Source organism: Apteryx mantelli, chromosome 2 (genome assembly GCF_036417845.1).
Source record: "Apteryx mantelli isolate bAptMan1 chromosome 2, bAptMan1.hap1, whole genome shotgun sequence".
NCBI classification, from domain to species: domain Eukaryota; kingdom Metazoa; phylum Chordata; class Aves; order Apterygiformes; family Apterygidae; genus Apteryx; species Apteryx mantelli.
Window position 1 is genome coordinate 104,291,911 of NC_089979.1, and position 23,352 is coordinate 104,315,262.

At 38.6% G+C, this 23,352-nt stretch overlaps 1 protein-coding gene across 2 annotated transcripts in view; it reads left to right on the plus strand.

The window, feature by feature from the left end:
* The window catches only part of COBL (cordon-bleu WH2 repeat protein), a 160,749-nt gene that overhangs the window by 56,070 nt on the left and 81,327 nt on the right, over window positions 1–23,352 (plus strand). Inside the window, exons 4-6 of one of the 2 annotated variants that reach the window (XM_013952796.2) lie at window positions 283–511; window positions 2,546–2,590; window positions 5,021–5,115. In XM_013952796.2, the coding sequence (XP_013808250.2) occupies window positions 283–511; window positions 2,546–2,590; window positions 5,021–5,115 (369 nt within the window). The remainder of the gene's footprint in view (window positions 1–282; window positions 512–2,545; window positions 2,591–5,020; window positions 5,116–23,352) is intronic. The other variant, XM_013952797.2, reaches the window with a different exon arrangement.

Consider the following 23,352-nt stretch of genomic DNA (forward strand, 5'->3'; position numbering starts at 1 on the left):
TACACTGTCGTCTTAAGTAAGAGTGGTGCTTGTAAATGCTGGCAGAAGAAGATGGCTGCCTCCGATTTCTCTTTCTTAGTCACCTATTGTGACTCTCTCCATAGTGACAGAAGAGTCCTGAGAGATTTTTTTTTTTCCTTTTAATAGTATATTGTTTTCAATAGTGTGGTAAGTTTGCCTAGGAGGAATCATGACAGCATGGGCGTCCCCATCACCTTTGCCGTTATAAGGGAGCGTAGCCACCGCTGGATGAAGGCTGAGAATTTTTGTGTGTTTCTACAGAAATCGGTGAGGCTGGTCGTGAATTACCTGAAGACGCAGAAGGCCGTGGTTCGAGTTAGTCCGGAGGTGCCTCTCCACCACATCATCCCTGCTATTTGTGAGAAGTGCGAAGTCAGTCAGGAGCACGTCGTCCTCCTCCGCGACAGCGTCACCGGGGAGGAGCTGGAGCTCACCAAGTCCTTGGAGGAGCTGGGCATAAAGGAGCTGTACGCCTGGGACAGAAAAAGAGGTGAGCCGAGGCGGAAAGCGGGCCCTGCTGGCTTGGATGACATGCCAGCAATATTATGGGTGACTTAACGTATTCACGCTCTCCTTGCTTTGAGGCGTGACTTAAATAGGACGGTGACGTTTCAGCTGGGTCCTGTGTGCCCAGCCCGGAGCAGCCGTGTCCCTGGGAGCCCCCAGCTGCTCTCGCCCCAGCTGCGAGCCAGCAGCCAGTGAGCTGGCCGGGTGCCACCAAAGGAGGAGCTTCGCTACCTCCCCAGCTGCTGTCAGTACAGGTGCATGTAACCCTGGGGCTCGTCCGCCCGGAGCCCGTCCTCTGCCCGTGCTGCGGGACGGGCAGAAAGCGGAGGCATGCCCTAGCCATGGCGGCCACAAAAGCCAGGAGAGAGAGGTGACGTAGCTCAGGGCTGGTGCGAGCGCGGTCGCCAATAGCCGCAGAGGCAGCTCCTCCGCTGAGCAAAGTCACCGCTGCCTTAGTGAAGATGAACTGAGGAGGTATCTGCCTTTAAAATTTTGTCCTCTTGTTTATTTCCCCCCCCTCTTTTAGACAGTATTCCTTTGGCAGCTTCTTGAGCTGGAGTCTTAGGAGCCTGAGCGTGTGTTCAGATGGCATAAATATTAAACATGCTTTAAAAATACATGTTGACAAGTGCTATTTCCTTTGAGGTCAGAAAGTGCTATTCATTAAAATTGTTTCCTGCAGTTTGTCTGAGTCAGTATTACTTCCAGCACAGTAGATGTCCTTACTTATTGTTTAGATAACATCAATTTTGTGTGCAGTGTGCAGCAGGCTTATTTTTTATTTATACAGTAATTTATTTATGTTGATGTTCCATCTTTTCTTTCCAACCTCTCTAATAAGTGACAGTTCTACCTCTGTGTGAGCCAAATTTCAATGAATTTAGTCTTTTAAGTAAGCTAAATGTCTCCTTTTCCTTTGAATTGTCAGGATGCTCAAAAAAGTGGCTGACAAGATGTCATAACTCCGTTGCGTGTTTTTCTTTTTCCAAGACATGTTTACTGTAATTAAGCTAACCATTTTGGAGCAACATATTGAACATGCAGAGTATTCAACAGGAGAGCATACGTCAGGGACAACTTAGAGAATAATTAGCTGAGGCCTTCCTTAAACTCTTTCTTTAAAATGAAAGCAATGGTGTATTCTGGTACAATATGGGCCCTCGAGTCTGGACTTGAAGAGCCTGGGTACAGCTTGGACAGACAGCTAGAAGACTTCACTTTAAGGCTAGGATTACAGCTGAAAATCAAATAATGCTGTATAGCATGCTGCTCTTTGCATCTGAAACAGTTTTTCTTTTATTCTCTTAACCTCTTAATACACCTTTCATTAGAATAATATCTCCCTGACCCTGAGCATATTTCAGCCTTTTTTGCCTCCCTCCACCCTATCTTTCACCCTGGTGTCTGATGAGAAAAATGCTAAATATATATGTATATATGTATATATGTATGTATGTATGAAATTTTTGAAAGGTTCCCTTTGTTCCAGTAAATTCCTCCCCCGCATATTCTGATCTTGAGTCTTGGAGAGGGAGAATCTCACTGATTTGTCTGTGCAGCGAGCAGGATGTCTAGTCTATTTAATTTTCAGAAGAAGGGACAGAGCTTTCAAGCACATTCTCACTAGCGAGTGCGGCATCAGGGCTGCTGAAAGCCAAAGCTGTTAGTAGAAGCGGATTCTAGAAAAACGTAGCGCTTGCAGATCTCTTCTGCCCTGAAACAGAAATACTGAATTCTGAAGTTATAGCAGAAGTGTTACCAAAAGACAAGCTCTGCTGCCACCTGCTTACATAATTTGATTTAGCAGTTGAAGGAGCTTCACGACTGAATCAAGAATGAATACAAATGCTTTCTCGCCTAGGTAGCTTCTAGTTGCATGTCTGTTTTGGACAAAAATTTTTACTGTAGCACTTAAGAAAACAAATAATAGGAGTAATAAATGAATACTGTGGCTTACTAAGCAATATTAAAACTTTAATATGTTTTCTCTTGTCCTTTCATTGCTTGCCTTTTCCAGTTCCTCCATCAAAAACTCAGTCTGAACCTTCTCTGAACTATAGAGGTACTGTACAACGCTGCTTAGGGAAATCGGCTTTTCCTTCACATTGTTTAGCATGGTTTTGGTAGGTAGATCTTTAAGAGGGTAGTGCTGTAGAGAAACAAGCTATCTGCAGTCTGTTATCTTTTAGACAGTGCTGTTTACATGGCTCTGCTCTTGATTAGAATAAGTACATTTGTGTGTGTGCTGCTCCTTCAATAATTGCTGATAAAACGTCAACAATTAACAAATGCTATCATTAACTGATATGTGGTATGGTATGCTTCTGTATAGATTCTAAGCTCTTTCTTGTTACCTAAAAAATGATTATTTGAATTTCAGAATTACTAAAATTTCAGAGGTCTCACAGGTTCAAAATTCATATAGTAGCAAAAATAGAATATTCTGGTGTCTAGGAGATCTTCCACTAATTTGAAATATACTTGTAATTAAGAATTTTAATATCAAACTTAAATGCACCTATGTGCAGTAGATCACTCTGGATAGATACTGACCTCTGAATTGCAGTAGGTAAGACTTGATTAGATTACATTTGTGCTTCCATTTCTAGTGAACAGAAAAAGTGTATACTTTGTATATCCTCTTTTCCCACTGAATCTGTTATAATACACTGATTAAATCAAAATGTCCTCAAGAAAGGTATGCTTGATTGTATCTGGCTTGGCTTCTTTGCCTTCCTAGTAACCCCAAGGTAACCAAAGCAAATTTGGAGATAACTCCTACAGCCTTTCAGGAAGGAAGGTAGTCTGCCTCCCAGTGGCCAGCCATGGTCTGAATTTTAGTCAGAGACCAACTGCCACTTGGCTTCACTAAAACTAGTATTTTTCTCCCCAGTTCCTCTGTCCTTATTTGCACTGGTGTCCTCTTACATCGAGCATAATACCAGAGTCAAGATCTGCCTTATTTGTTGAAGAAAAATGGATCTAGACTGATATAGATTCCTTGTTGTTTTGAGATGATATGTAGGGTTTATAATCCTAATTCAGTTGGAAGAGATTTATAAAATGTTTAATGAAAATGTTGATGGTCAACTGTTACTGACTCGTTACTGGCTTATCCTAGCACTTGATATTGAAGACTATGTGAGATAGAGCATCATAATGATTCACATCTAGTTGCAGCCTGGCCCTGAGCAGAAAAATAGCAGTTTCTGGTGAATGAGTATAGGCAGTGCTTCATATTTGAGTAAGCTATTAATTTATTACTGTATTTCTTTGCAGTGGAGTTGCAGCCTTTCTTAAGGATAGTTTCTCCCTGTTTTCATCTGGGTTCATCATCTTTGCTCTCCTACCATGCTTTGAACTACAGTGTCTCTAACACCTTCTAACACCTGGCATTGTTGATATGCAAAGTGATCCTGTGTGAAAATAATGTGCTTTGTGTGAAATGCAAATCAGTTTACAGGAGTTCTGGGATTTTTTTTTATTATTTTTTTTTTTTGAGATGTAGACCTTTATTTTATGGCAACAAACAAGTCATTTTGCATATGCTTAATTATTATTAAACAAAGAAAATATTTACAAAAGAAAGTGACTCTTTTCTGTATGTGAAACTGTGCGTGCCAGTGGGATGCTCTGATGTGCTTGGAACCAGGGAGAAATTCATATAGTATTACACAGTGCCCATTAAAATTGGGGATTTACATTTGACTGGGCCTGAAAAATGGGAGAGTTTTACAAGCTGTATATTAAATGTCAGACTAATGATTGTTCCTTATAATGCATGATCTTATGATACTGCTCATTGGGCTCTACTGGTGTTGGGGAAGTTGAACAGAGACCAAATGATCTGAGAATTCGTACAATTCATTAGCCAGTTCAAGGAGGATGTGCATGTTTTGAGCTCTTGCAGCCTGGAACACAGAAACTTGCCTCACTTCCCACCTGAAATGAAGGCACCAGGACAAGACAAGATTAGCCTGACTAGCCTGGCTTAGGCTCTAAGGAGAGCCCTATTTCCAGAGGAGAGGGCTCTTCCCTCCTTTTGGAGCTTTATCCAAATCCGTGTTGAGAGTCCTTCCATTAGCTTCCCTGTGTTTAAGGCAGGCCCATGGTGTTAAAGATGCTCACCATCATCATTTTGAAAACTCAGGTTTGGGGTATTACAATCCTCCATGAGTTTGAAGATAAGCTATCTAACAAGTATTTTCAAAGGCTAAGCAACTGATTCTGGAGTACAACAGGTTTGATCGAAACTGAAGTTTATGAAATTACTGCCCTTTGCCTTCCGTAGGCTTTGGAACAAATTCGGAATGAGTCAAAGTTCGAAAAAGAGAATGCGGGATATGGCATTTACTTAGATAATTTGGTTCATAACTTCTCCAGTGTACTTAGGCTCATAAAAATACAGCATTAAGTCAGGATACTTTAAAATAGTGATCTTCTGATTCTTTATTTCAGAAATGTAAAAAATATTCCATTATAATTGTTTCAGAACCAAGTCGAAATGCCTCAGTAAGCAATGATGCAATAGAAAAAGAAAAGCGAGGATTTCTGGGATTTTTCAAAGCTAGCAAAAGAAGCAGCAAGGTAAGTGTTCAGTAGTGTTTTACCTTGCTAAAGAGAATTTCTTTCTTTCCAGCTGTATTTTGCCTGTGAGTGTTATCTTATGTTTGTTTTTTCAGGGAGTCTTCTCTTAGCAGATGCATAAACTACGTTTAAGCAGTACACCTTGATGGAGTTTTAAGCTGCCAATTGAAGGAATTGGGCTTGTTGTGCATTTAACTTGTTTTTGAAATGCTAAGCATTAGAGTTCAGTAGGTGGTACCAAAGAGCAGTAGTTTCAAGCAACTTATTTCCCCTTGTTAGTAGTGCTCAGATAAAAACGCACTTATGAAAGCGCTGATGCAGCATAGAGTACATCACTATAGATAGCAACTAGAATTGTCTTTTTAACAAAGGTTTCTTCTGTGCACGCATAGTATTCTGTTTTAAAGCATTTGTATCTTTAGTAAGACCTGTGCAGTCAAGTTATTGTAATCTCTGAGTATGCAAAACTAAATAATGAAATGTAGAATAAAAAATTTGCAGTACTAAAAGGAGTAATAAACTGAAGGATCAGTATTTGCTGATACTCTTTTTAAAAAAAAAAAAACTTTGTTTTTAATCTTGAGCTGGAAGCTTAAAAAAACCAAGAATTATTCAAAAAAATGCATGAATATTGGAGCCTTAAGGAAACAAAATATCATGAATCATAAAGCTTTCCAGGAGCTGTCAGTAGTACAATTGTTTTCCAGTGCTGGTTCTGGATTATTATTCCATGAAGAGGTGTGGGGGTTTGTTTGTTTGTTTGTTTTAACATTCTGTCTGCCAAAGGACTTGCTCCAGCTAAATTCAGAACGTATACATGTCTGATTAACTGGTACTTAGAAACGTATGCTTTGTTAGTGGGCTGGTGTTTCACTTGCCCTTTCCAGTCTTCTCAGTCATATTTTTAAATCTTCATTAGTTTTCTGCCCTTTCAATTATGATCGTATATTGAATGCTTTTGCCAGGCAATAGCTCCCTTTACAGACACTGGGAATTACTGTATTGAAAAATCTAATCTGTCATGGATGCTGAGCTATTAACATTTTATGAAGTATACATGAAAGCTATTTTTCATGAGATAGGAAGTCAATCACTTCAATGTGTTTATCCTCTATAAGAAAATATTTCCCATTCAGAGTGGAACAAAAATGTTACACTGAAGCAATAATTCTGTATCAGCCTGGAAGAAGGTAGTAAACAAGGAAACTTGAATATAAGCCTCTAGAGCAGGCTACAGGACTGTGTTTCCTCTGGAGGAGCTCAATATATTACAGCATACAGTATACTGTATTAAGGCTTGTCCTCCGATTCCATTTTACTGCGTTTTTGGTATGAAGTGTGGTGTTGGTGGAATTTTGCTCCCTGAAGGACCTCAGATTTAACTTGTAAAATATTTACACTTGCAACATCGGAAAACTTGGCTATGAAGAATGCTGATTCTGTGGTTGCCACAGTGGGTTTCTCACAGCTGTTAGGTTTGGGATGAGCGTTTTAAGATTCCAAATTCCTTATATATTTCCCCCCCACCCCGCTTCTCTTTTGTATTCTCTTTCTCATGTTTGTTAATCGGAGGCATCTGAGGTGATACTATGGGATTTTTTTAATATCTCTTGTAATAGAGAGTAAGGACACTGAGGATCAATTAATAGGCTAAGTTAATGTTTGACCTGGGAGAAAGTAGGAACTGCATAAATAAGAATGAGTAGCAGATTTTAAATCTGTGATAAAGGTACAAGTCTTGTTAGTCTTGCTAATTCTGGCAAAGTAATTAACTTTTCTTGATAACTCCCGTATTTGATTCTCACTCTCAAATGACAAATAGTCTATAAGAAGAGAGATTAAAACAGTCACTTTGTTTAGACCAGCAAGGAAATTACCATTGCCTTTTCAGTGTGAATGTCCATCAGTTCGAACCCAAGTAGAGAGAAGAATTACTTAAAACTAAAGGACAGCACAGCACACAAGAGCAAGTAGATATTAACTGCCTATGAATACATCTGGCTTTGTTTAATGGAAGGTTTCTAGCCAAAACAGCAGTGAAGCTGTTGAACAGACTTAATTAGCAAAATGAGGGAAAATTAAGGTAAGTTCTTTTAAGAAAAGATTTGATAGGTTTAAGAAGGCATTGCCCTGGGATTTCAGGATACTGGAGTCTGCGGCCCAGGAGGTCTCTTACAGTTCTCTGGTCTTTACTGTGTTATGCCCTTGCAGTTTTTTACTCCTTTGCAAGACTTCAGTTGCATCCACTAATTTGTTTTACTTTTTTCTTTTTTCTTTTTTCTTTTTGTCTCATTTTGCCTTATGACTTGCAGTGATTCTGTATGCATACATTCATGCATGGTCTGTATATTACAACTAGATGATACTGTCTTAAGCCTTGAACAGAAGTAGCACTGCAGAGCTGCAGGCATTTACAAGGGGATGAGTTTTCTTTTGCAAGGGAAGAAGAGAGTGTTAGCCTGTGCTGCAAACTGCCCTGGATCAGATGTCACTCCACGCCACAGGCCTGTGCTCAGATTTCCTTCCCCACCTCACATGCCCACATGCATGCTTTTTATTTATTTTTTCTCCGTCCCTCCCAGTTAGCTCACTGAAGGTGATAACCATGGTGTGACAGTACACTGGATCTAAACTTTGTTGGGGGGGTGGCACACCATGGCACAGAATGGAAAGCAGAGACCTATTCTCATGGTTGATACAAATTTGTTCGAAGTATTTCTTTGGTTAACTTTGTGCTGGCAGGCTTAATGCCAGATCAGGTATCATCTTGTTCACTCCATTCTAATTTTATACTGGATCGGTTACCCTCCGTTCTCCTGCAGCTGGCATAAAAACAGAAAGGTGGCATGAACTCCGTATCTTTTTGATGTGAAACGTGCCCAAGGCTAAATCCAGATCAAACTGGCACTGCTAAGCAATCCAGTAGTGCAGAGGTCCTGTGCAGACGATCATGGGATCTAGGCTTGAGAAGGATATATATGAGCACAGAGAAGCAGTCCTATGAACATTGTGTGTGGGGAGGGGTACCTTGCTTTGTTCCCCCATCTCAGTAGGTGTACAGGGACGGTGGCAATCTAGTCCTTGGTGCTACTGGAGCTGTCTGCTACCTGTTTGCCACCTTTTTGCCTTAAATTGATCTGTTTTCTTTCCTTGCCCATCACAGAAATTTTGGAAACAACTTCAGTGTTTCTCAGCAATTGGGTCCAGCACTGCTGAAGCAATTTGTCTTGGCTCTGTGATGAGGTTTGATGCTTTGCTCTGGCATGTTTTTGCTCTGTTTTCTTTCCTTTGCCACTGCAGTGTAGGATACTTGTTTGTGTTGCAGACAGAAGAACACTTGAGGATGAACAGAGATTGTGGTGAGGAGGATGTTTTTAGTTCTACATCTACAAGTGAAGGAAGCTTGGATGTAAGTACTAACATGGCTTGTAGACGCTATTGCATTCCTATTAGACCCTGCAGTTTGAACTACTAGAAACCACTGCTCTTCCCTATGCTTAGCCAAGTAGAAGTAGAAATAGCATACTTCATAGCAGCCCTCTCGAATTAGTTGTCTGGGTGCACAATTCACACATCTGGGTGCAATGCATTATCTTCAAATAAAATTCTTGCTAGCTTCAGTATAAATAAGGTTTCTCTCAACGTTAAATTCTGAGCAGTTGTGAGCAAAAAGTGGTTTAATGAAAGAGGTAAATGTCCTCATTTGAATGGGACTCTAAGACAGTGACCATACTGCATGGAGCAAACATACGTTTTCCATGTCAGAGACATTTAATGGGGGCTTTTCTTTCTTAAAGCTATAAATCCACAGCTCTTATTTCTATCCCTTTACATGTCTTCTCTGTGCATGGCAGCATTCCAGCTGTTTCTTATGTAGCTTGGGGGTGGAGATTGGAGAGTACTTTTGTTTTGAATGCCAGGAATAGGAGGAGAGATTTTTGTTAGGCACTTCAGTAGGTTTTGGGGTATTAAAATCCTATGAATCAGATCTATAAAGGTTAAGTTCCTGACAGGTAGACCTGTAATCCAAATTACTTGGAATCAGGTATCTAATTAGAAACTGTGAATCCTAAATACTTTCAGAAGACTGTTCTGGTAGATTAGTGATCACAGTAAATGGGCTCCCTTTTTATTGCATTGTTTAATTACTTGGCTTTTTGTCATATTTTCAAAACTTGGAGAAGACAGTGTTGGTGACATGATAGAAGCCTGAAATGTGAGGCTTGACTCTGAATACCTCTTTCAGAAACAAATACTTGGAAGAGGAGTGCTGATCTGTAAAATGTGCAGCTCACTAGTCAGGGAGAAGAGTGCCAGAAAATTGTGAATAAATGAAGGAGGAGGAGGGAGATAGCAGAACCCAGATAAAAAGGGTCAAATAAAAGAAGTCAAAAGGTGAAAATAGATGGAGAAGTGATTGGCTGTGAGGTTAAAAAACACCCAACTTGGCAAATTTGTGAACGCTTCATAATGAAAGAATACAGAGATATGAAAGCTGCTTACGACACTAAAAATTCTGGTGATGCTACAAGGAAGAACAATATATTATTGAGAAAGCTCTATCAATATAAAGTTTTAATAGAAAGTGATATGGGTAGTTGAAATAAATGTACTAGATCAGAGTATGAAGAAAACCTTGACAAGGTCTACCAAAGTAAAATCTGCTTGTGGTTTGTCTTCAGTAGCGTTATACATTAAGCTCAATATCTTGATACCAAACTACTACTAGAGGAAGAAGAAGAGGGATTCCAGTGAGGATACGGAGGTAGTTCAGATACTCTGGACTGTCTTAACATTAGCGTGTTCAGAAGAGGAATGTCTCTTCATTTATTTTTTTAGGGAGTCTGATAGGGCAAGTCACAAAGACCTTTTTTTCTTTTAACACTGGTGAGAAAAGTTTTCAAAATTGTCTTGAGCATACAACTTTGTCTTTTAAAAGGGCAAGCACTTAAACTTAAGGTGCAAAGGAATCTTGGAGTAAGAGGTAAAGAAATGTCTCCTTTTTATTTAGTTACTTAGTTACATGAACATGTTCATGTCATATTTAAACTTTTTTTTTCTTTTTCCTCCTAAGAACAATTGATCTTCAAGAACAATGCAGCTATTGTTCAGTGTTTACTTCTTTCACTTTTGGCTTGACACTTGTTTGTACAAGCACTGATTCTGCTAGGACATAAGCATATATTTACATGAAGGTATTGAAGTCATTCCATTTAATTTGGTATTTTTCTATTAAAGCTTGCAGAAAATACACAGAATAAGTGTAACTGATTTGCTCAGTAGGACAGAAAGTCCATCCTAAAACTTGTCCTAACTAACTTTTATTAACTTAAGGAAAATAAAATTCAAGTGGAAGTTCCACTGAGCAGGGCAATTTGTAATTTTTATGTATGGTTTAGCAGTTCCTTAGGGCCTGGACTTTGAGATCCTTAGCTAGCCTGAGTAATTCTTTATTGTACTGATTGCTTCAAAGATAGTCTCACTGATGTATTTTGGTGGAGTTGAGTGTCCTTATTCACACTGAGTGGTATCTTATATAGCCCTAAATGTGAAATATACATTTAGAGCTCATTATACAGAAGAATTTTCACTGAAGTAAGATAGGACTTTTAGCAGAATGTCACCCAGTAGAAGCTTCCTCTGTTATAATTTCCGCAAGTCTCCTTTCTTTTGCCATTTTGGGTCATCTTCAAAGTATTTTGCATTGCTGCATTGGTATCGAAGCCAGAGTTTCAGATTTATTTGTGAAGGGAGAATAGTTTGGCGTTAACTTTCAGAGATTCTCTTCAGCATAGTGCAAGGAGATGGACTGGCTGGTTCAGTAAAGTCCTTCTTGTCTGTAAGGAAATGGGCAATTCAGTGAAGTACTGCTGAGGTAAGAGCATAACAAAGAATTTCACTGTGCGTAGCTTAAGTTCTTTTCTCAGTGTATGTGTCAGTGATCTGCACTGCATTGTAGAAAAGGTAATGATTCTGTCCTAGATATTTACTGATTGTTTGAAAACTGGGCAATATGAAGGAATGGTATAAAGCTGTAAGAAATAAGAGATTTTTGGCATTAATTCAAGCAAAAGTTGTTTGGGTTTTTTTTTAACCATCAAACCATCCTCAGTGGCATATTTATCTAAATATTATTGGAATTATTAATGCCTCTTAAAAATATTTAGGGTTGTTGATGGGGAAACAGATTTTTCAAAGTCCATATGGGAAAGTCAACACTTGTGCTGGAGGTGAAAAGACCTTTATTCACAATATCATGAAAATTTAAGGAGAAAACAGTATGAGGAATCTGTTAACGCCTTAAAGTGAATTAAAAATGCAAGAAAAGAATTTTCTTTGATAATCCCTAGTGCGCAACAGTTCGTTATAATGTATATCAGTAAACGATTTAACGGATGTGAAATCTAATGGGGTGTCATAGATGATGGAGAAATCTCTCCCTTTAATTCTGTATTGGTTTTGTGCTAAGCAGATGACCATATGTCCAGTGTAGCTTTTCACAAATCAAATGCTATTGAAATACATTCATAAGTATGAACATGACATACAAATAAAGTAGTTGAAAATTTCTGTACATTTAACCATATTCCTCTTTCTCTGTGCCAAAGACATAATCTCACAGCTGGAATTTAGAACAGCTAGGGAAAAAGGGGAGTTTAAGTCATCTCTGCCACTTGGTGTCACTGTCCTCAAATAAACAGCTGATCAAGCTGAAACCCAATATTTGGAACACAGTACTAAAATTAGCTGTTTTTATTTTGAGGGTCTTAGTGTTTTCATAAATCAAGAGTAAGAAAACACATCCCAAGTGCTGAATGACCTATATCTCCAATGTGGAATTTGTTTATGTAATAAATCAGCTTGGGAGAAAATATTTAAAAGTACAGCCAGGGACACTTATCAGAGGTTTTGAAACTTCAGTACAAGGTCTTACCACAGAATGTTTCTCCAGTTCAGGATAGGGTTGCAGCCTAGGGCTTCAGTGTTAGAAGATTTTCATCAGGACATGTTGGACAAACTATTGAAAATCTAGTCTTCGGTCTACATATAGATGTTATTCATAACTGAGAATCAGTGTATAAGGTAGACAGTCCAGTAGTTCCATGCTTAATGGAGCTATGTCACAGCCATTGTTTTATACGTTTGTGACCATGTGACCATATATACTATCTATATGCCTAAACTATCAGAACAAGTCAATATCATCTTGATCCCAAAAGATTAGCGGTATTTTTAGTGTATGTGTACGTTTTCTTTCTACATTTTAGTACATACACATGAAGCAAGGTCAGCTTTCAGAAGAGAAGTACTGTGCTAATGTTTGAAAAAGTCAATAGAACTCTGCCCATTACTGACTTTGGCAGTCACTTTTTAAATGCTGGAAACGGCTATTTTTCCCATGGAGATCTCATTAGAATATATCATTTACCGTTGCAGGACTTTGTTTACTATTGGTATGCTCTAACTGCTATGCCCTTCAAGATGGCATAGTTATACCATTAATGATGTAATTTACCAATCCAGGGGTGGCTGGGAGATGGATCAAGTACTGTTATGGAAAACTAAATGAAAATGTGACTTCTTTTCAACCATGTCCGGCCCCCGCTGATCAGTGCCATGTCCTCTGTCAAGGATTTCACCTCACATAGCCATGTACTATTTTAGGCAGTAGCAAAGCTGTAGCAATGAGAATTCTGTCTGTGTTATCTAAATGGAAGTGAATACTCAAATACTTTTAATATTTCAATATTTATGACAATCACTTTCACTTTAAATTTCTGTTTTTATGCTATTCTTGCTTCTTGGTATTCTAGCAATGTTTTAAGTGTTGGTTACGTATATTTGTTTGTACTTGCAGGACCAAATTCTGGGATGTCTCTATTGTCCCTTCTATGGGTAGAGCTATTTATATAAGTAGTCAAAGGCATAGCTTGTGATTTGGCTTTGAAACATTTTTGCTCAGTTTGGGCTTGTTTGCAAAATGCATAAGCCAGCAAAAGGGATGGGGAGAGTTCTCTAAATATTACAGCAGTCAGGTCTGTCCCCACCAGTCTTCTGTTAAAGGGTGTCTGTAAGTCAGTAGTCACGTGCCAGTGGATGACACTCAAGATGATAGCATAGTTATAAATGTTTTCAGTTGTGCAACTGTTTACATGTTTGGAAGGAAAAATAGATTTATTAAATACCAGATATCTCAGAATTAAGTTTGCCATCTCCTTGAGTTAGCTTTATTTTGATACCTTGTGATACTCTGAAAAAATTATTTAGTTGTTAGCTTTTCTTGGTGAGAAACTTGGTGAGTTGGCCAAAGCCAACTGGCTTGTGAGTGGCATTCAGAGAATTCAAACAGACGCCAAAGAGGAGAGTCATCAACTTTCTCCTTGTCTACTGAGGACAGGACAAGAAGTAATTGGCTTTATTTATGGCAGGGAAGATTTAACATAGATATTAGAGGAAAAAAATTCTGATTGTCTGGAGGTTTCACACTGGAGTAGGTTGTTAAAGAGACTGTGAAACCTGTATCATAACCTAATCTGTGCTGTAAAACCTCCAAAAATTTCTTTAGGATACGCTGCACATACTTGATTCTGCCTGGGAGCAGAGGGATGGATTAAGTAGACTATGGAGGTCCCCCTGTCAGCCAGAGTTGTGGCTGCTGAAGAGATGCATTTGCACCCGCTTCCCTTTGTGGTGTGCACTATGGGATATTCACTATCTTCATTCATATAAATTTATACATTTATATATTTAAAATAATATCTTTAGCTTTTTCTTACAATGTGTAGAAGCATGCTAGTGATAGCAGAAGGCAAGAGCTTAACACAGGGGGAGCCTGCCACCAAACTTCAAGTTCTTCCTCCAGAGAATGGTGTTACTAGACCTCTTCAAAGAAAAGGTCTTCAGAGTTAGTGTGCAGTATAGTTAAAAAAAAGCTTCTGGTTCTTAGAACAAGCTGAACTACATTGGCTCAAAAAAAAAAAAAAAAAAAAAAAAAAAAAGCCGGAGGCAGTTACCTGGAATGGAAAGTCTCAGCCAGTATGGTTAAAATTTCATAAAGTCGCAAACATTTGAAAACAGAATCTCTTAAAGAGAAGAGTCAGATGACCCTTTTATTGGCTGTGCTGCTTAGCTTAAGTACCACAGGACTGCCAGCTCCACACATTCAAAAATCATTTGTCAGCTCCCTCCCCCACCATGCAAGTGGCTTAACATCATTCAATTCAATAAGAAATTATTTAGAATGGGCTTCCCCTCCTCAGTTTTGTTTTTGAGCCTTACAGATTTGCACAGGTCGCATTTCTAAACTTCTTTTTTGCAACCATGAAGGCTTTATAAAACAACCCAAAAATTCTCATGTAATCGCTGGTTTCTAGAAGCTGCATCTTTAAAATAACTGCCCGATGCAGAATAAAATCATAAGGCTTAGCACAACGTGTTGTGTTCACCTGCTTGTCATAAATCAGATCGGGTAATAAGGAGAAAACAGTCACACCTTTGAAAGCTGGACCTCTATCGTTCTTCTCCCTTAGTTGCTACTTCTAAAGAAACATTTCAGGAAGTTCTGTTCCTCCAGTGGTTTTTGCAGGATATTTTGAAAAAAAATATTCTGTAGTAACATTCTGCAGTGAGCACTGAGGGAAATAGGCCAAGTCAAATGGAAGGGACTTGGGGAGCTGCATATCTTTGAAGGAAAATGGGCACAGCTGTGCCAGCTTTGAAATACTTGGCAACACAGGGTTTTAAATACCTGACAGTGTAGGCTTCTGTTGAACACCGGTTTTAAGCATCACAGAATAAAGTTTCCCGACTTTTGAAAATACTGAAATCAACACAGCAAGAGTTGCATGCTGAACTCTGACCTTCTCTGAGGCTGGTACCTGCCTCTACTCCAGAGTAAAATCTTGAGCCACCTTTGGATTTTAGACATTTAAAGCTTTTTCTCTAAAGGTTTACCACCATTAGCCAGAACATCAGAGCACCAAGTTTAGGTCCCTTCTGTTCCTTCAGAGATACCAGCCAATCTTCTATCTCTCAGGACCATTACTGAGAGAATTATTTCCTTCTTTGCAATGAAAACCAAAATACTCACTGGGCTAGGGAATGCCTGGAACAAAGCTGTGAGATACTCTTGATGTGGGAAGAGCCCTTTTGTAAAGATACCGAAATATTCAGTGACAGAGAGAGAGAGAGAGAGAGTGCGCAAGAGCAAGCTTCACTCTTCTGACCATTAATGAAAAAACTTAAGTCTGGTGGCAGCTCTGGGTTCTAGTCCTGGCACCGGGGATGTTTTTATATGTTTTATGCTAAGCAGACACTAGATCCAGTACATAAATAGTCACTGAAGCTAGAACTAGAAAAGCCAAATGTTCCCTGCTCAGATGAGCAACCTAATCTCATTTCCAAATAATTGTGTGTGATCCCTCTTCCTCTCTCTAGCTAAACACGTATTCATGTGTTTGAACAGAGAATAATCTCGGACTGCCTCTGAGAGAAGGAAATCTGTTTCCCCTCAACTAGAAGAGAGGATTGAGCCTGGATTGCCCATATTTTTAGTGAATCATTGAACTTGTGGATAGTGGGGGTAAACAAAATGGGGGAGAAATGCTGCAGCTTCCAGCAGTTAGGTTTTGTGTGGAGCCAGGTGTCTTACGTGTGCTTTGAGCTCATCTATTGGATTAAGCCCCTTGGCTGATGAAGACAGAGATTTTCCAACTTTATGCATCCTAATGGAGTTTAGGAGTTTAGGCAAGAGGTTAGGAACATAGTTTCTCAGCGGTTTCAAGCTCAGCATGCCCAGAAGCAGAAATCAGGCACCAAAATGGGAGTAAGCACATCATAAAGGTCAGGCTTATTGAAGGAAGAGCCCAAAGAGGTGTGTCTTGGGGAGGCCCAGGCTACCAAGAGCGCTGTAAGTTAGCCTTGCCACCTGTGTGAGGCAATTCTGCTCCCAGACCTGGGCTCCGTGGTGTTGTCTGTGGATGTACCAAGCTGGGCTGGCATAAGTTGGCTCATATATCTCCCTTGTATGTTTAATTAAGACCTGGTAACACACCCTTAACCACCCAAATCCTTTTATGTCTGATTCATCTTTTGCTACTGATTTCACTGAAAAGTTCTGAAGTTAACTCACTGAAAAAAAAAAAAAAAAGAATAAAGCAGCAGCTAATAACACCAATGTCTTTTAATTTGCATTAATAAAAGGACATTTAAAAAAAAAACAAAGACAAACTTAAATTCCATTGAGATTTTTCTAGTGACATCTCAACCACTCACGCTTTGCTTCCTTGGTATTTAATATTACTAGAGCCCCTTAATAGTGTATAATAGCCATATAATTCATATTTGGTTATAATTTATTCAGCATATTGTTCTCAGTGTAACTGGCAAGCATGCAGTGGTATTGAAGATACCACCTTTAAATAAAAGTTTATCCTTGGATCAGGTTTTTCTGCAACTGAATAAGCAAAGATGTAGTTACTTGGAAAGGGATTTCACATATTTCTGTGTATATAAAATGCTCTTTGTGTTTAAGTTTGGGACGGTCTGGGAATGAGTCAGGGAATTAATTCCATTGCGAAGCACATTTCTGTTTGATTTAATGATGGATATCCAAAATATTTCTTCTAAAGCTTTCCAAATGTTACTACTGTAATGAAAGGATTAGTGTGTATTTATGCCAATGCCCTTTACTGGATGAAATCAGAAATGGTTAATTGTATGTCATGGACTCCATGTTGCTTGTGTACAATGGAAATTTTTTTTCAGACAGTAGCGCCTGTTTTTGTAGTGGCGTAATCTGAATCACATTTAACCACAGATTTATTATATTACTCTAAAACATTCTATTAGCATATATAGATTTTTAGATACAGTAAACATTTTCAACACTGGTTATGGTATAAATTCTTTCCCTTGCAAAGAATTTCTGAGGCATGAGCACTAACAGGATTTGGTTCTCTTCCAGCCTCTTCTGTGGACAGTGAAGACTCGATTTCATTAAAAGTAGTGGCAAACAATAACATTTCTTTTAATTAGATGATCTCATGATTTCCACACGTTTGTTCTGTGCATTATTGTTCGCTGGCAGAAATGAGCTACTTGGTAGCGTGTGAAACCATATGTCTCAATAACATCTTATGGTAGGTAAGGAAGGATTTGCAAAACAACATTTGCTGACAGGGCACAATATATTTTACTTTGATGGAGAAGTTTTCCTAAGTGAACTTTATGGCTTAGTTCTCTCATGTAAAGTTGAACTTACATAAACCTTAGCAGGCCTTACAGGTCTCCCTTTAACTCAAACAGGAGTTGTGTATATGAAGCAAAGACTGGATAGCGCTGTCTTTGCCACTCACATGGCCTTTGCTGCAAAAAGAGACCTTCCAATGCATGTAGTATGTTGTTTCACATTTTTTTGTGCAACATCAGGCAGTTCTGCTCTTTCAAAATGTATTTTTTCCTAGTTATTTACGCTTTTGCGTTCACGCTTTTAAGCAGTTCTCAAAATACTCATGGAAGCTAAGGAAAGTACTTCTGCTTTTAGAAATGGTCAATGGGAAGGCCAGAAGAAAAGCAAATGGGTCAAGGCAAGTAGCAAGATGTAGCCATGGAGCGCTCTTAAATAGAGAACTAGCTGGAGACACTGGGGTTAGGCCCATGGACTCTTTCGGGGTCATACCAAGCACCTCCTTAAGGGTTTGATTGCTTCAGTGCCTTGGTGCCATGGTGAGAGAACCAGAGGGAACTGATGTCTAGGACCTGCGTGTGCAGGCGCTCTGTCAAGCATACTGACATAGCTAGATGGAGAGATTAGCATTAGATTTATGACTGTCAAAAAGTTAGGGTTTTTTGTTTTGTTTTGTTTTTTGTTCCCTCCCCCCGATTACGATGTTTTCTTCTTTCCACCCCAGCAAATGTTCAGGTACATGTCTTAATTTTGATCTCTCCCAGCCTCAGCACAGAGATGATGTAATTTCATTGAATCTAAATGGAGCTTGTCCTGATTTACAGCTGTTTGCATATGAGAAGAGTCAGGCCAACAAAGTGCTCTGTGGAGGTTTGACTTGTAAAAACCTAATGGCAGTGGATTTGACAGAAGGTGGGGGGAGAAGAAACATTTAAGACTATTTATTAATCAACAGCAGCGAGGCTTTTCTTGCCTTGATTCTGGCAAACGTACAGATGAGAGATACTATGCAGAGCCTGTTTCTGTACAAACAGAGAAAGCCCTTCAAATGCAAACATTTGAGCAGCTGGCATGGGATTATTAGTGCAGCAGCAGCAGGAGGGGGGTAATAGCAGATAGTGGCGCCGTCTAAATTTAACAAACGTTAAACAAGGTCCTTGTTCTAGTTTAAGGGTTACAGGTCAGAAAGACAATATCAACTAAAAATATTGGCTATTGTAAAGGTCAGTCAAAGTCATTAATTAGTATTTAATTAAAAGTAACTCTCCTTTCCTAAGTCTTCCCTCCCCCTACCCCAAAAATATTCTATGTAACCTGTCTGAATGAAAGAAAAAAAAGTTTATTTTGTGTCTATACAAACAGAGCACTTTAACACTTCTTAATGTTTTGCTTTTGATTGTGAACTGTCTTAATATATTGTTCTACTTTTAATTTCCTGCAGCTGAGTATTAAATCAAATGAACGTATCATGCCAAGAATGAAAGCAGTTACAGTCTGTTAACTTTGTAGTCATTTGTTCATATGCTGTTTAACATCATCTGGGGTGGAGGGGCTTTGGGGGAGTTTTTAGGTGGTGGGGGGGGTGTTGTTGTTTGGTTGTTTTTTTTTTAATCCCTCTTCTAACAGCCAGATTATACACTGGTATGTGTGATCGTGTGTTGAGTTTTTCAGATTGTTGTTTTTAACTTGTGTTTTGATCGCACTTAAAACAGCTCTTTGCTTGTTGGTTATGATCTGATTCACCCGTGTTTTTCCTTCATTTCTTTAACAGTACATTTTAAAGCATCAGTATCTGGAGCCAATTCCTACCTTTAAAAAAAATCAGAGCTGTGCTTTCAGTGCTGGCATTGTTATGATTTTCACCGAGTTTGAAAGTATACTGAAGAAAAAGACATCTTGGAGAAACGACAGAGGCACTATAGTTTAGAGTACGTTGTTACTGTCTTTTGGCATAGTAAAATTTGAGTGACCACTGGAGACTTGATGCAGAACTCACTAGAGCCAATGGAAAAATTCCTGTTGGTTTCAGCTAGCTTTAGACCATGTCCTTTATGAGCTGTTAGCCATTACCTGCACTAGGTCATTTTAAAATCATTCTTTCTTGTGCTTCTTTAAGGTTCACTTTTGTATGGACAAGGACTTTTTGGCACTTCTGCTGTCAACTTTGAAAATGTAAGAACTTGGTTCCTTTTTGATGGACAGTTGACACAGATGAACCCCTTGAAGTTGCTTAATTTACAGAGCATTTGCCCATTGGGGAGGAAAAAAAACCCAAAAGTAAACATGTTAAGTCTTGCCGAAGATGAATTGCAAACAGTGGGAAAGCAAGGAGTGGCTTTCACTGACCAATGCTTTGTTGGAAAGGCAAATTTTTCTTTGTTATCTGAAGTAGTATATATCCAGAGAAGTCAGCTGAATTCTCATCACTGTTTCCACTGTTTGAGATGTAGTTGTCTTAGTTCCAGTGAAAGTCCAAGTGTAGATACCTGTTGTATCTATTCCCATGGCTTTTAACTTCAGCGTCAGTTAAATTTATAGCTTAGCTTGGAAAGTTTCTTCCACAGCTCCTTAATGGGGAGTGCACCCCAAAGGTTCGGAAGGCTTCAATCAGCATGAATAAATAAATCGGAGAACTGTGATTCCTTAGTATTTCGCACTGAATTCACAAAGGAAACAAAGCTGTACATAGTGAGAAAATTGGTCCCCTAAAAATAACAGGCATTCACAAGTCAGGCTCTGGTTTCCTAAGGATATCTTACTAATTTTTTTAGACTTGGAGAAGTTTAGTTGCATATAGGATATTGCAGAGGAAGATGAAAGATGTGAAATGTTGCGCACACAAAGTGAGAAAAGACTAAAGTGCTTGAGCTCCATCACACTTGTACTTCCAGTCACTCTGTAGTGAGTGTCCTGTATTCTAACTTGACTTTTATTTAGAGAGAGGGCTGGCCTAGACAAAGCCACAGTTAAAATTACAGTAATGAGTGTTCACAGTATAAAAGATCAAAGTTGTTTGAAATAATGTTTGATTGTAGTTCCAAGCAATTCAAAGTGGGATCTGCTGCTTCATTCTTAACTTGCTCTTCTGTGCCCAGTTACTGCACTTGCATGATTTTTGCCTGCATGTTCTGAATGTTGTTTGTCCTCCAGCGGGGACTGCTTACAGGACGGGGGGAAGCGAGAGATCTGAATCTCTTATTTTTGCAAGATTCAGATTATAAAAATGAATTTGCTCATGATTTCTTCAGTTTATAAGCACATGGTATTTTCTACCCAAACTTTTAATCTCCTTTAATGGGACAAGTACTTTCTATAGGTGCAGGGATGGGCCACACCTGGATATGCTCTATCTGTTGTCCAACAGAGGAGTGTTGTCTTTAAACCTTTTCTTCACCACTTCACTCTTTTATCCTGACCACTGATGTTGATTGGAGACCAAATAGCCAACTGCTATAAAACAAAGCCATTACTTGTACATCAGGCTATGAGCATGATGCTGTGTAAATGTGTCATTTGTTTTTTGTCTTCTGCTGAAAGCTGTAATATCTACTAAAAGTTTTGATCTGCTTCAATGGCAACATTTGCTGCCAGAAATTCTCAGCATGAAAAACTGTGGATACCATTTGGAGGCTGGTTAAGGCTCCTTTAGGGTTTAAGACTCAGCATGTTGTACTCTGTGTATAAGTATGTGTGTGTGCGTGTGTGTGTACACACACGCACACACACATTTGAAAGAGCTAATGGAAACAGGATAATTCCCAGCTGTTGACTTCTGATTCATGTTGTTAGGATTCTCTTAGTGTGGAGTTGTTGACGCTGACTCTGTAATTAGCGTTTGTGTTAAGATTTGCACTAATTCCAGAGTTCAGGAACTGATTTGTTCTTCTAATTTGAGATTTAAAATCTTCATATTTTTAAAGTTCATTGTTTTTCAGTAACATTTTTGGCAGTTTTATCATTTAAAAAAACTGTAAAGCTTCCTTTTTGAAATTTTGCCCTGACAATTGGATGATTTTATTTGTCTCCCTCTAGCTAAACACCTACAGTCACCATAGACTTCAAAAGGAAAAGTGGTTGCACAACTTCATTCTGACTTAATGAAGTATTTGTGTGGGAATTATACTGTAAGGACTGGAGACCAGTTCCCTTAGCGTGAACAAATGAGAGAAACTTCTTTGACTTTAGAGAAGTTTTGCAGGTATCAGTGAAGATTGGCCTGTGAGTTTCATTTAAGATTTTCTCCGTTCATCTTCATCTGTAATATTTTTACTAAGAGAACTAGAGATTTTTGGGGGCCAAAAGTCTTAAGTATCAGAAAGTCACTGAAAGGTGATGCGAATTAATTATCTAATGGTTTTTGCCACTGGAAAATCCCTCAAAGAGAACACCTTCATTTAAATGGAGAGGAGACACTTTCATTTTACTAGAATAAAAATTCTTTTGGTAAAAATTTGAAATTGTCTTTTTCAAAACCAAACAAATACACAAAAAGCCCTGTGTCTGGAATTATAACGCTAATATATTTGGTCTCCATAAAACTTGGCTATGCAGGCATTAGAGCAGATATATTTAAAATCGTGTTTTAAGCAAAGTTTCCATTGCCTCCTCCAGTATAAATTGGCATATTTACAATGAAAATACGTTGAAGATGAGCTACTATAGTGACCTGATAGTTCCTATATGTAAAAATAATTGATTGCAGTAATTTTTCAAAATATTTTGAATTTCAGAAGGACATATATTGCAAATATGGCAACTCATATCTCCTGTGAACCAGTCACATTAACTTATAGATTTAAGAGAACTACCAAGCCTAGAGAAAGTAACCTCTTATTGCAATGATTAATTCAGTTTGCTCAAGACCTCTGATCATTTTTGTCATTGTTTATGATTGATGAATGCTTAAAACCATTGGAAATTAAGAAAATGTCTATTTTGCTGTTGTGGGTCTTTGACCTTTTGAACTCCCCATTTCCTGAAGTCTATTGCCAGACCACTAATAACAGAGACTGATTCTTTTTATTATTATTATTGCTTGTTTTAGTTGTTCAACACTACTTGGTTGAGCTGATCTGTTTTCACATAGTGTAAGGAGAAACCAACCTTTTCAGACTTGATAAAAATTTGGCTTTTTCCGTCTTCACTCTTCCAAGACTGCTCACACTAGATTTACTAATGGTCTTCTCATAGCCTCTTTTCAAATGTTCTTTCCTTCTTGTTATCGTTCTGGCTTGATATTTTTTCTGTCTTCTTTCTATAGTGGACTTGAACTGAATTTTGGAGTCAGTGCTGATTTTTCTCTATAATTCTCTGCCTTCTGCTTCAGTTTCTCTAAAATGTTCTTCACCTCTCCATTAGGGTCTGTCATTGGATCTTAGGCCTCTCTCGTGGTTGGTTTTAAGATGTTTCTTTGGCATTTTCTTCCCTTCTGCCTCATTTCATGTCTTTGTATTAGAAGTCCTAAAACATAGTTACTACACCTTCATAAATCCATATATTCATCCCCTTCTCCTTTGCTTTCAGCCCTGAATCTTTACCAGTTTAAGTTCTGTTCATATGACTCTTTTTTTTTCTCCACCATCTTCATGTCAACAGCTCTTCATTGTGTCAACACTGACATTAACCAATTTTCTGGTCTAACATACAGGCAATCCCTGAGTTTTCTTGTGGAATACAGTTTCTCTTCTGCACAGTGCCATCTCCTTCATTCATTGTTTCTTCTCCAGGACATGAGCCGGTGGTCTATCATCTCACTTACTGAAGTCATCTGCTTTTTGCTTTGCCCCATTCTGGTCTTTTGATATTTCCAGGTAACTTCCATCTTTAAATTTCTGGAAAGACTTCCACTCTTTGCCTGTATCTGGTGAACATACCCATTTCATTATTTTCTGTAATCACTGTTTTTGTTTCTATCCTCATTTCTTCCTACAGTCTTTCCTAATTCTCTTCTCCTTTTGCACCACTTCGACAGATATTCGAAAGAGACAATTAGTGTTTTCCACAGTTTTTTTTCTATTTCCTGTTATAATTCATCAGACTCCCTCCATGTT